Raw genomic sequence first — 13689 nt, forward strand, 5'->3', positions numbered from 1 at the left:
AGCATAGGAAGAAAATAAAAATACTCAATTTCACTACCCAGAAATAACATATTTATTTGCAGATTTTAACATAAGATTTCCTTCTGAGAGAAAATATTTAATCTTTTTAAGCATTAATTTTCTGTGCTATAAAATAGGACTTACTGATAAAGTAACAGACTTATTGTAAGGGTTAATTTTTTTAAAATGTGTGTAGTGCCCTTCACATAATACCTGACAGGGAACGTGCTCAGTAGATGTTAGTGGTCTTAATTAATAACTAGCATTAACCTTAATATTGAAGCACCAGAAAGATTCTTATTAAAATCATAATAACTCTGCATCTCATTGCTACTCAGCATTGTTCTGGAACTTTTAGCTGTGTCAGGAAAAAGAAAGAAATATGAATACTAGAATTAGCATTATTTGTTGATGCTAACTTTCTTCTTGGAATTGAGAATTCACTGAAAAACCTAAAACTAATAAGGGACTTCAATTAGAGGTAAAATGTAGAGAATAAGTACAAAAATCAATAGATGTCCTAAAACCTAACCCACTGATTATTAATGGGGATAAAAGAAGATGTTCACAATGATGAGAAATAGAAATTATATAGAAAATATATAATAAATATGACCAGCCTCTGATGAAAGAAAGTGTAATAGAGAGACATAAAAGAAGTTACCTATAATCAGAAAAGCATATCTTATCTCTAAATACAAAGATTTAGTTTTAGAAAGACTTTACTTCTTATAATAACTTTACTGTACTTTGTAAGAGAACCTAATAAAATACATACACAGACTGTCTTAAAAGCATGCAAATATACCTAGACATGTTTTAAAAATAAAAGTAATGAGATAGGGCTTACCTCTTAATAAAGTATACATAAAATAAGCAGTGCAGGAATAAATTTAGAGATGAATGGAGCAAAAGTCAGAAATACATCCAAGTATAAATAAGTAATTAATATATGATAAGGATGCTATTTTTAAATTAATGGAGAAAGACTTGTTGTCCAGTAAATGATGTTGTTAACAGATAACTGTCTGATCATTTGGAAAGTTAACTCCAGAATTCTTCCCTCATACTTCAGAGTAAGTTTTAAATAGATTAAAATGTTTTTTAAAAAAAAAATTTACAAGAAACAGAGGAGGCCTGGGGTTCTGCATTTTAATTTCACCAACTAAATTTCTGAAATTTATCAAATTTTAACACCTAGAATTTTCTTGCAACTGGGAAGATAAGAATGAAGGTAACTAGAGGGAGTGTGTGTATAATAAGAGCTTTTGAGTTTTATGTTTGCATGTATGCTAAGTTGCTTCAGTTGTATCTAACTCTGCGACCCTATGGACTGTATAGCCTACCAGGCTCCTCTGTCTATGGGATTCTCCAGACAAGAAGACTAGAGTAGATTGCTATGCCCTTCTCTAGGGGATCTTCCCAACCTAGGGATTGAACCCCATGTCTCTTAAATCTCCTGCATTGGCAGGCGGGTTTTTTATCACTAGCACCACCTGAGAAGCCCCTATATAAGATCATTTAATGGACTATCATAAAATTACCTATAAACAGGGACTTCCCTGGTGGTCCAGTAGTTAAGCATCCGTATAACATTGCAGGGCACACAGGTTCAATCCCTGGTCAGGAAACTAGGATCCCACATGCTGTGGAGCAGCTAAGCCCTTGAGCTACAGGAGTCTGTGCCACAAGGTCCCACATGACACGTTGAAGATCCTGCATGCCTCAGCTAAGACCTGATGTGACTAAATAAACAGAGATTAAAGATAGAATTACCTAAATAACAAGCTTTTCAAAAAACATAACACTTGTTCAGTAAATAAATCACCTTTATTTTAACAAATAAATACTTCTATAAGGTGGTAAATAATTACAGAAATTTTTCTCTTAGGTCCAAACTTACATAAACTTGCACCATGATTTCCCATTATAATTAATGGGAAAATTACAGTGTTTCTGTTAATGGCAGACTGAACTGTGACATTAATGAAATGCTAGAAATAGTGACACACATTTGTTGTTGCATACTTTAGATAACCATGAACCAGGGGAGGATACTGATAAATAATCCCTGAAGCACCTGCTGCACAACAACCAGTGTGCTGTCAGCACTCAGCCAGGTCACCAGTTTGGAGCCTGTGCATAATAGCACAGGTAGATAGTAACATTTGCAGCATATTTGGGATTTTTTTTTCTTTTACATAAAAGTGAGCATAATTTTTTAAAGCAAAACCTATTTTGCTACAATATCATGGGATGTGAGAGCACCTTGAGCAGAGATTTACAGCAAATATAGGGGACAAAAGCATGATGGGAGCACCCAGTGTTACATTCTTCTGTTCATACTGTGACCAGGCTCTGACTTCATAAAAGGAAAAATGGAATTTGTAAGTACCAAACCCATATTAAGCCAAAACTTGCCTAGAGATCATTCAGATAGCAAAGATTGAGTATAGTTATTGTGTAATTATCTGAAGGTTTTATTTGTTGCTGGTCTTTTAGTATTAATTACCCAAGCCCCTAAGGTATTGAAGAACTTCATTGTACTTTCTAATTCTTTACTTCCTTTATAATACTTACAGATATAAGTGTATCACTTTAGATATATCTTCAGAAAACACTAAAAAAGTTAAAGCCTCTGAAAATGATGACTAAAGTGTCAGTATAATCTTGTGATTGTGGTTGTTAGGGAAAGCCTACATCTGATTTGCCTAAATGCTCTTTGATAATATTCATGGGGAATTTTGTTCCATCAGCAAAAGTTAAACCTTATTCTACTAAGTAGAAATACAGATTCAGTTTTCACAGTTTTTTGTTTGTTTGTGTGGGATTTATTTTTACTTTTCTTTTTCTTCTTTTTTTTTACAGTAGTTAAGTGAACAGCCCACTAAAGATAATTTTAAGTTCTGGTCTAATGAGTAGATGGATTCAAATTATGCAAAGGATTTGAATTGGTGGAAATAAAGCTCTAGATGTTTTTTTAGGGTCTAGATTATTTTGAAACCCCCAAAGGTTAGGGTAGTTTCTTATCTTTTGGTTACGTTTTAGGTCGTTCAAGCCCTCAGTTAGACCCTTTGAGAAAAAGCCCAACCATGGAACAAGCAGTACAGACCGCCTCGGCTCACTTACCTGCTCCAGCACCTGTTGGGAGAAGGAGCCCTGTATCAACCAGGCCTTTACCATCTACCAGCCAAAAACCAATAGAGAATCAAGAGCACAGGCGAGGTAGAACTTTAGCTGTTTACTATTTCTTGATTGACCGGTCAGCATCTTCCATTCAACTTATTTTCATTAAAAAGATATACTTTATGTGAAATGATCCTAGAAGGTTTAAACTGAACTTGAGAGAATGTTCGTTCAGTCTTTGAAATTCTACTCAAAGTAGTGATGGTGGTGGGGTTATATGGATTTTTGGTTTTGTTCTGGGTTTGTTTGTTTTTCCATTTCTGACTTTCCAGAAGTTTTTGATTATGTGTCCCAAGTTGACTGTCACTTTCTGTATATTCTATAGCTGAAGTACATAAAGTCTCAAGACCAGAAAATGAGCAACTCAGAAATGATAGCAAGAGACAAATAGGTAAGTTGTTACTTGGATCTGAAAGTCTAATCCTATGCTTTTCAATTAAACATTTGAAATGTATGATGTGTAATTACTATTTTTAAAAAAGAACAGCAAGGTTTGGTAGCTATACAGGAGTAGCACCGGAGAGTTTCATTGTGTTACCTTGATTATGGTGCTGGTGCTGTGGATCTGTGTATGTAGCAAGAGGTCATAAAACTGTACGTAAAGACATACCAAAAAATGAGTACATGCAAAACTATTGAGATCTGACTATGAGATCTTAGTGTAGTTAATTATATTGTGCCAGTGTCCTCGTTTTTCCCAGTTTTTGATAATGTACAATAGATAATCAAGATGTTACTGTTGGAGGGTAAGCTGGGTGATGGGCACTCTGTACTACTTTTTTCATTTTTTAATCTAATTATTTCAAAAGATTTTTTTTTAAATCATCATTACGTGGAATAAAACCTACTTGTTGGTAAGCAATTGTCTTTTAATATATTCTTAAATATCTGCTAGTGAGATTTGTGTACTTTTATTTTTATATTTTATATTGTTTAATGGCTTTCTCTTTTGTACTGTCTTTTGTATTTTTTTTATGTTTTTGTATTAGTTTCATGTTAGCATTATAAAATTGCTTTCTTTGTTTTTTATTTTCTTTGTTTTTCTTTGCTTTTAAAAATGGAATCGGGAATTCACTGATGGTCCATGGGTTAGAACTTGGCGCTTTCACTGCCATGGCCTGGATTCAGTCCCTCTTCTGGGAACTAAAATCCTACAAGCCACATGGCGCAGCCAAAAAGAAAAGAAAAAAGAATGGAATCATTGGAAACTATGTTCAATATCCTATGATAAACCATAATGGAAAAGAATATGAAAAAGACTATAATATATATATATATGTATATGAATCACTAGCAGAAATGAACATAGCATTGTAAATCAACTATACTTAAATAAAATAAATTTAAAAAAAAAATGAAATTATCTATACCTTAAAAATTTGAGTTTTCTCATTAAAATTAAGTCCTCCTTTTTTTTTTTAATTATTCAAGAAGTTTAACATTTTTTTATAATTATCAACTTAATACTTGTAAACTTGATCTTTTTGGTAATCTGTAACATACCCCAAATCCATCTATTTTTTTATTTTCATATTCATTAGCAGAGAATAAATTATGATTTAAAACTCTTCCAAGTTAAAAAAGAAAGGCATTGTGTGATCAACTTAATTACATAATAATTGGGAGATGATCTTTAAGTTTAGCAAGCTAGAAAACACTGTATTTCTTCTGTACATTTTCATATGTGTTTTTATTTATGCTGTGTGCCATAGAATTAACAGAGGTTAGGGTTTGGTTTTACTGTTTCACTTTTTTTTTAATTTGCAAAAATTAAAGAACTCTCTTCTCAAGATAAAATAATTGATATGCTTCCATCATTCAAAAATCATGTAAAGTAGTGTTCACTTTGGCAACACATACACTAATATTGGAACAATTAGCATGGCTTCTGCACAAGGATAACATGCAAATTCATGAAGATTTCATATTTTAATATAAAGGGAATGTGTGTGTCTATCTGAATCACTTTGCTATATACCAGAAACTAATAAAACATTGTGAATCAACTATACTTCAGTTACTAAAATAAATAGGGAATTCCCTGGCAGTCCAATGGTTAGGACTCTGCACTCTGACTGCCACAGACCCAAGTTCAATCCCTGCTCAGGGAACTGGTCCCACAAGCCATGTAGCACAGCCAAATAAGCAAGCAAATAAATAAATCATGTCAAACAATAAATAAATAAAAGTATCTTTAGCTACCTTTCAAAATTTAAAACATAAATATCATGCTGTACTTGCTGGCTTGTAGCCAAGACATTTTCAGTAGTAAAGCTGAATATTTAAACATCCTGCCTGTCCAGATTTAAGTGTCTGGCTAATACTGCTATGGGTTTTTGTGGTTTGTTTTCTCAAACTTGGACAATTGCAAAGTTTTATTTAGAGACTAGTGAGCACAGATGGTGACTGCAGCCATGAAATGAAAAGATGCTTACCCCTTGGAAGGAAAGTTATGACCAACCTAGATAGCATATTGAAAAGCAGAGACATTACTTTGCCAACAAAGGTCCATCTAGTCAAGGTTATGGTTTTTCCTGTGGTCATGTATGGATGTGAGAGTTGGACTGTGAAGAAAGCTGAGCGCCGAAGAATTGATGCTTTTGAACTGTGGTGTTGGAGAAGACTCTTGAGAGTCCCTTGGACTGCAAGGAGATCCAACCAGTCCATTCTGAAGGAGATCAGCCCTGGGATTTCTTTGGAAGGAATGATGCTAAAGCTGAAACTCCAGTACTTTGGCCACCTTGTGTGAAGAGCTGACTCATTGGAAATGACCCTGATGCTGGGAGGGATTGGGGGCAGGAGGAGAAGGGGATGACAGAGGATGAGATGGCTGGATGGCATCACTGACTCGATGGACATGAGTCTGAGTGAACTCCGGGAGTTGGTGATGGACAGGGAGGCCTGGCGTGCTGCGATTCATGGGGTCAGTCACAAAGAGTCGGACACGACTGAACAACTGAACTGAACTGAGCACAGAGATGTCTATTACTGTGTAGTCATTATGTGTTAAACATTTCACATAATTATAATCATTGAGTTCATCCTGCTTTATGCTCTATATTTTTCTGTTGAAAGTGAAAAAACTGAAAGTCACTCAGCCATGTCCAACTCTTTGTGACCCCGTGGACTATAGCCCACCAGACTCCTCTGTCCTTAGTATTTTCCAGGCAAGAATACTGAAATGGGTAGTCATTCCCTTCTCCAGGGGATCTTCCCAACCCAGGGATCAAACCCAGGTTTTCTGCACTGCAGGCAGAGTCTTTACCTTCTAAGCCACCAGGGGAGCCCATATTTTTCTGTTAACTCATCAAATACTATTCCGTGTTTCTCTTATAATTTTTTTTTTTCTTAATTGTTCCTCTTATTTAGATTCTCAAGTTTTCACTGTAATTTATGCTACTTTGGTATTGCTTTACCATGCCTCATAAATCTTGTTATTGTATTAAATTGTAGAGAAAGAATAGATACAGGAAGACTTGACTAATATGGATCTATTTAGAGAGAGACAGTAAAGGTGAAGCAGGAAGTGGTTGGAAGGGTTGAGATCTGGTGCTTCTTGTCTTTTGAGTTCTCTTGCAGTTTGTGCTAATGTGCTCATTTATTTTTCTCCCTATAAATCTTGGTTTCTATGATCCTTTGCATAAAAGGCTTCCTAAGTTTTGAGAACCCAGTATAAATTTGACACTTCATAGGTATTAGGGATATAAGCAGAACAAAGTAATGTAGTGCAGAAATCTCCCGAATTGTTTGATTGTATACTGTATCAGCCCTAACTTAAATGGTGGAGAATCTACCTGTAATGTGGGAGACCCAGGTTTAATCACTGGGTCGGGAAGATCCCCTCAAGAAGTAAATGGCAACCCACCCCAGTATTCTTGCCTGGAGAACCCCATGGACAGAGGAGCCTGGCAGACTACAGTCCATGGGGTCGCAAGAGCCAGACACGACTTAGCAACTAAACCACTACTACCATACTGTATCTGCAGCATGTTTGAATACAGACCCCATAGGAATAAATTTCATTAGGGACATTTATAAATTTCATATTTATAAATTTTATGTGCACTCTTCTCAGTCTAGGGAGGCTTCCCTGGTAGCTCAGCTGGTAAAGAATCCTCCAGCAGTGAAGGAGACCCCAGTTTGATTCCTGGGTCAGGAAAATCCACTGGGAAGGGATAGGCTTCCCACTCCAGCATTCTTGGGCTTCCCAGGTAGCTCAGCTGGTAAAGAATTTGCCTGCAGTGTGGGAGACCTGTGTTCGATCCTTGGGTTGGGAAGATCCCCTGGAGAAGGGAACAACTACCCACTCCATTATTCTGGCCTGGAGAATTCCATGATGGTATAGTCCACAGAGTTGGCTGTGACTGAGTGACTTTCACTTTCTTTCACTTTCTTCTCAGTCTACTATGTATTAAATATTTGTGAAACTTCATCTCTTTTTTATATTAAAAAATACAAATATAGTCAGGTACATAGAGACTTATAAGCATTTCTGTTGTTGACCATAAAGACCATAATAATAGCTTCTGCTTTAAACCAGCTTATTCTTTATTAATATAGTTCCAGGTGCTCCTTCAGCTCCAAGGAGAGGGCGTGGGGGTCATCGAGGTGGCAGAGGAAGATTTGGTATTCGACGAGATGGTCCAATGAAATTTGAGAAAGATTTTGACTTTGAAAGTGCAAATGCACAATTTAACAAGGAGGAAATTGACAGAGAGTTTCATAATAAACTTAAATTGAAAGGTGAGTTTTTATTTTTCTCCTCAGAGAATACTCTTTTCTGACCATGTGAATTATGGTTATTTAGGCCAAATCTTGACTTATATGGTATGTACTTTTTTTTTTTATTAGAAGATAAACTTGAGAAACAGGAGAAGCCTGTCAATGGTGAAGATAAAGGAGACTCAGGAGTTGATACTCAAAACAGTGAAGGAAATGCAGATGAAGAAGATCCACTTGGACCTAATTGCTATTATGACAAAACTAAATCCTTCTTTGATAATATTTCTTGTGATGATAATAGGTACAGTCTTTTAAGCTGCTCTTATGCAATTAGGAGGTTGAAGTGTGAAGTGATTCCAGATAAATTCACAAAGTGTCATGAATACTTAAAAGTCCCTAGGGACTTCCCTGATGGTCCAGTGGTTAAGGATCCATGCTTCCCACTGGGCACGGATTTGATCCCTGCTTGGAGAACTAAGATCCTACTTGCTGTGTGGTGCAACCCCCCAAAAAAATCTAATGACTACAATTTTTTAATGTTTTGATAAAAGAAAATAACTTATACTAAAAGTTTAAATGATATTACTTTTGGAAAAGAAGAAATAATCATATATTTTTGTTTGGGGATGCGTTCACATTCGAAAATTAGTAATTAAAATAGAAGCATTCATCTAACATCTAAACACCTTTTACTTTACCCCTCTACAGTGTAGTTCAGTTGAAGTTTGCTGATGTAGTAAAACTCTGCTCTATTGCAGTAAATATGAATCCAGAAAACTGGTTGATTAGAGGACTCAGCATAACAAAGTTGCAGAGTTTCTGCTGCCTGGCTCAGGCTGTCCTTCTGCTGCATTTTGGTGCCCCCCAGTGGTGGTTGTCCGCTTCAGTTTAAACGTGGATGGCGATGGTGCTGAATCTGATTGGGCTGTAGGCCAGCAGCAGTGATTCAGAAGCTTTAGGCATCAGGTCCAGAGGTTGGACCAGGAGCCTAGTAGGATCTTGGGAATCAACCCTTTATCTCCTCCCATACTGAGGCAGGGTTTCCTTTCCCTTTCTTCCTTTGAGGCTGATTGGAGGGTAGAGTCAACTGCCAGTCCATTTATTGAGGCTATTCAGTTTCTTTGTATCATCAGCTGCATTTGCAATAAACAATGCCAGTCATACTTTCACATGAAGTGTAACAGAATATAATAGGAACATATTGCTATGGACAGCTTGTGATGACTTAGATTAGATACTTTTGTGGGGTTTTTTGTTGTTGTTGTTTATGATTTTTTTGATGCTTAGAAATTATTTAGCCTCAATTTGGAAATTAAGTGCTACATAGTCTTGCTGGCAAATGTTCTTTAAAAGTTGATACACTACAAAAAAAAAAAAAAACAAAACTTGATATACTAAAGATTATTTGTCCTCATAATAGAGAACGGAGACCAACCTGGGCTGAAGAGAGAAGATTAAATGCAGAAACATTTGGAATCCCGCTTCGTCCAAACCGTGGCCGTGGAGGGTACAGAGGCAGAGGGGGTCTTGGTTTCCGTGGTGGCCGAGGGCGTGGCAGTGGCCGAGGCGGTGCCTTCCCCACTCCTCGAGGATTTCGTGGTGGATTCAGAGGAGGTCGTGGGGGCAGGGAGTTTGCAGATTTTGAGTATAGGGTAAGTGTTATTACATGCTTTGGGGTTGGCTTGCAGTTGGATGAAACTCAAAATGTTTTAAATTTTTATCTATTGGGAGTAAGTATTTCTAGGACATCTGTGTAACTTCCATTTGATTTTGCAGTGGAGGGTATACTTGATTATGATATTTATATAATTTTAAGGAACAGTAACTTCTTGGCTAATGGATCTAATTTTTTAAACTATTTTCAATTGGAGGAAGTGAGAGAAATATATTTTTATCTTCTGTTATAGAACCATTGTTTCAGATTTCATGGACTGGTGAAATTTCTTCCAAAAAACTATTAGAGACTGACTTAATTTCTTTTTCTTAAAAAGTTTTGTTGTTGAAGGCACAGGGGATCGCTAAAAGATATTACACAATACAAAAAAAGACCATATTATATCACCTTTATTTCATGTTACAAAGTATGCTTTAATACCAAAAGAATCTAGGAAGAACATATTCCAGAATGGAAGGCAAACCTGTGCATTTAATATAGCTAATGTAGTATTTTGTGTGTACAAATGAGGAAATGGGTAAAGAGATATTAAATAACTTGCCCAAGGTTAGCTAATAAGTGATGATGCTGGATCTTGAACCTAGTACATTTGTTCGTCAGTCCATGATCTTAATTAGTTTTGTGGAAAACTCAACTACATTTTCCCTGGTTTTTTATTTTACCATGGTCTTAAAAATATCATATTGGCATATGGAAACTGCTGCTTGCAATTTCTAATTTACAATTTTAGTTTCTGGTGTATAGCAAAGTCATTCAGTTATATATACACACACACATATACACAGTCTTTTTCATATTTTTTTCCATTATGGTTTATTATAGGATATTGAATATAGTTTTCTGTGCTATACAGTAGGACCTTGTATAAAAAAATATATGTATAATGTATTTAAAGGAGTCTCTAAGTCAATGTTACTATCCTAGTTATTGACTTTAGGGATAGTGGAGAGGAAAGTATATAATGAAAGAAAGGATGAAAATCCCATCATAAAGAAGTCTATTAGGAATTACAGAAAGCAGCTAGAAACTTAAAGACCCACTATCAGGAATTTCACTCTTATATATTTAAAACTGGTCATTGTTGAAGTCCCTCTTGAAGGATCATTAATTGTGGCGTTTGGATCTGTTCTGTTATTTTTAATGCCTTTGATACTGTGTCATCACAGCCAAGACTGCTGAAAATTAGCCTCAGATCATTAGGTCAGGACATCCAGCCATGGTAGATGCAGCCTGATGTATCTGCAGGACTTTTGACTTCCAAAATAGCCATTCCAACTTGGAGACTGTCTTAGGAACCACGGAATGCTTCTTACTTGCCACTATTACTCCTCTTGAGGTTGCCAGTGACCTTTTGCTTACCGAATTCAATAGCTTTTTCACAAATATTTGCCCTTCATTACTCTGCAATATTTGACACTGATAACTACCCACCCAACCTGGAATCTTCTTCCTGGGTATTTTTTTTCCCCCATAAATACTTTTGATATTTTTCTCATTATAAAAATTAAGTATGTTCCTCACCACATCCTATAAGGTACTTCATGATCTGCTTGCTTCTCCAGGTCAGAAGTCTAGTACTTTCTCTATATCTTGTTGCTGGTGGGACTGCAAGCTGTTTCTGTCATCCATTCCACCACAGATATACAGACGTTGTTCTTGTTTAATGCCAAGCTTATTCCTGTCTCACCTTTTTACCCATTCCTTCTGCCTGCAGTGTTCAGTTTGCTCTATCGAGTTCATGTTTGTACTCTTGTGTAGGCTTGATCTCTCTCTCTGTCTTCCTCCCTCTCTCCTCTCCTGCAGAGATTTCCCCCTCCCCTCTCTGAGCTGATCTATTCATAGCTTCTAATCAGTTTTTCAACTTGGACCTTGGACCTTGACCTACATATTTCTCTGTTTACTTGCATTGTGTCCTGTGATCAGCTTACACTTAACCTTCCTCAGAATGACCTCATCATCTTCTCACTTTCCCATCATATCAGTTTGGTGTTCTTTTGGTCACACTGGTGGTGGAGTATCCATGTCCACGTCACCACATTCATTCCTTTGAGCTATTTCTGCCAATTACCATAGTAACCCACTGATGGCTCTTCAGACCTTCAGCCTGTCTTTACCTCACTTGAAGCATATCAGCTACCTGTTGAAGAACCTATGGCAGCTCCTTGTTGAAGACCACATTGAGTCAGCTTGGTTTGAGAAAAGTGAAAGTGAAGTCGCTCAGTTGTGTCCGACTCTTTGCGACCCAGTGGACTGTAGCCCACCATGTGCCTCTGTCCAAGGGATTTTCCAGGCAAGAGTACTGGAGTGGGTTGCCATTTCCTTCTCCAGAGGATCTTCCCGACCCAGGGATCGAACCCAGGTGTCTCGCATTGTAAGCAAGGTGCTTTACCATCTGAGCCACCAGGGAAGTCCATGGTTTGAGAAAAAATACATTTAAATCAGACCGTGATCCTGATGAGAATGTTTGTAATCTTTGCCAGTATGGCATCGATATAAGTTGTTCAACCTATCAGGCCCTCAGTTTTGACATTTGTGGGTAGAGAGTTAAACAGATTTATTTCAGATACACTTTTTAAAGACCATTAAAGTCTCAAGAGTTGGAAAACATCTGAAAGATGTGACCTCCTGGCCAACCCAAACGCCTCTTCTGTTGGTATCCCCTGTAGGGACTGGGAACTTACTACTGTTTCTAAGAGCATCCATTCCACCTCAAGAGTGCTCTTAATTATTAGAATTTCACAGACACATGGAATTTGAATGAAAATCTTTTCCCCTCTATTGTCAACCTATTAGTTTAAATCTACATACAGAATACATACTCTTCTTCATGATGATTTTTCATATATTTGAAAAAAAAATAATAGCTGTCATGTTATCTTTAAGACTGGACCATTACTTCGCTTTATCTGAACAGTAACAACACACTGTGTGCATGGTATATCCGTTTATTAATGCCAGCCTTCTTTTTAAGGCCGAGTCTCACTGTTCAGCTCTCTTGAGCTTTTAATTAAAACTTCTATCATATATATTGCAGAATTAGAATGCATTTAGGGGTTGTCTGCATCAGTCTTTTTTTTTTTTTGGCTCTGCTGGGTCTTGGTTTCTGTGCATGGGCCTTCTCCACTTGTGGCAAGCAGGGGGCTGCTCCCTAGTTGTGGTGCTGTGATGTGCAGGTTTCTCATTGCCGTGGTTTCTCCTGTTGCAGAACCCAGACTATAGAGCACACGGACTTCAGTAGTTGCAGCTCACAGGCTTAGCTGTCCCGCAGCATGTGGGGTCTTCCCAGACAGGGACTGGACCCTTGTCCTCTGCATTGGCAGACATATTCTTAACCACTGGACCACCAGGGAAGTCCTGCATTTGTCTTTATCCATACTGGGATATCCCTGATGGATAGTTCAACCTCTGCTTGGGTGTTTCAAGGAGTGAAACCTGAGTGGACCTTAGGCTGATGATCAGAAGGTTCTAACATGACATTCACTGCTTGCTCTTTCTACCCTATGAGAGTCCCACTTGCTATACCCAGCCCCATTTCTTATCACCCTTTAAACTCTAATTCAAATAGGTTAACTCTTGATCATCTCTTAAACGGTTGCTTGATTACAACTAAACTTCATTCATTGACCAAATATATTGAATTTCTAGGATATGCCAAGCTCTGTGCTAGACATTGGTGGTAACAAAACACTTGGAGCCTTGATATTAGATTCCCGTGGAAAGACAGACAGAGCTGAAAGTCAGGGGTTTCCTTTCGGTCTTGCCCAAGGTTTGCTGTGTCCTTAAAAGTTTCTCTTCCTTCCACTTCTGATTTCTTTCTTTTCTGACCTCCCATGGCATCTGCTTCCGTCACCACACATTTTACGTATACCCGTATTCCCTGTTTCAGGTGTTTTGTTTTGTTCTGCATCACCAACTAGATGGGACCTCTTGGCATTAGTGAATATGTATTTTACTTTTCTTTCCACCAGAACGCCTATGCCAGCGTGGAGCCATAGTGAGCTTGAAGTAAGTACTTAGCGTGATTAGCGTGATTCCTTGATTAGGAATAAGTTACATCAGCCTTCAGTGAGGCTGAAGGTCCATCAGTGTGGGTACCCATTGATTGT

The 13689-nt window shown here is 37.3% G+C and overlaps 1 protein-coding gene and 1 pseudogene across 7 annotated transcripts in view; both read left to right on the top strand.

Moving 5' to 3' along the window:
- The window catches only part of LSM14A (LSM14A mRNA processing body assembly factor), a 53867-nt gene that overhangs the window by 37169 nt on the left and 3009 nt on the right, over positions 1 to 13689 (top strand). For 2 of the 7 annotated variants that reach the window (XR_008704470.1, XM_055553839.1), the window contains exons 5-10: positions 3049 to 3225; positions 3512 to 3577; positions 7747 to 7929; positions 8038 to 8209; positions 9329 to 9560; positions 13552 to 13588. Coding sequence is in view for 6 of the 7 variants with exons in the window: in XM_055553839.1 (XP_055409814.1) it covers positions 3049 to 3225; positions 3512 to 3577; positions 7747 to 7929; positions 8038 to 8209; positions 9329 to 9560; positions 13552 to 13578 (857 nt within the window). In the remaining variant the exon portion in view is untranslated. The remainder of the gene's footprint in view (positions 1 to 3048; positions 3226 to 3511; positions 3578 to 7746; positions 7930 to 8037; positions 8210 to 9328; positions 9561 to 13551; positions 13589 to 13689) is intronic. The other 5 variants (XM_055553841.1, XM_055553840.1, XM_055553844.1 and 2 more) reach the window with 3 other exon arrangements.
- Positions 5024 to 5119, top strand: LOC129632667 (uncharacterized; annotated as a pseudogene).

The sequence above is a fragment of the Bubalus kerabau genome, chromosome 17 (genome assembly GCF_029407905.1).
Source record: "Bubalus kerabau isolate K-KA32 ecotype Philippines breed swamp buffalo chromosome 17, PCC_UOA_SB_1v2, whole genome shotgun sequence".
Classification (NCBI taxonomy): Eukaryota; Metazoa; Chordata; class Mammalia; order Artiodactyla; family Bovidae; genus Bubalus; species Bubalus kerabau.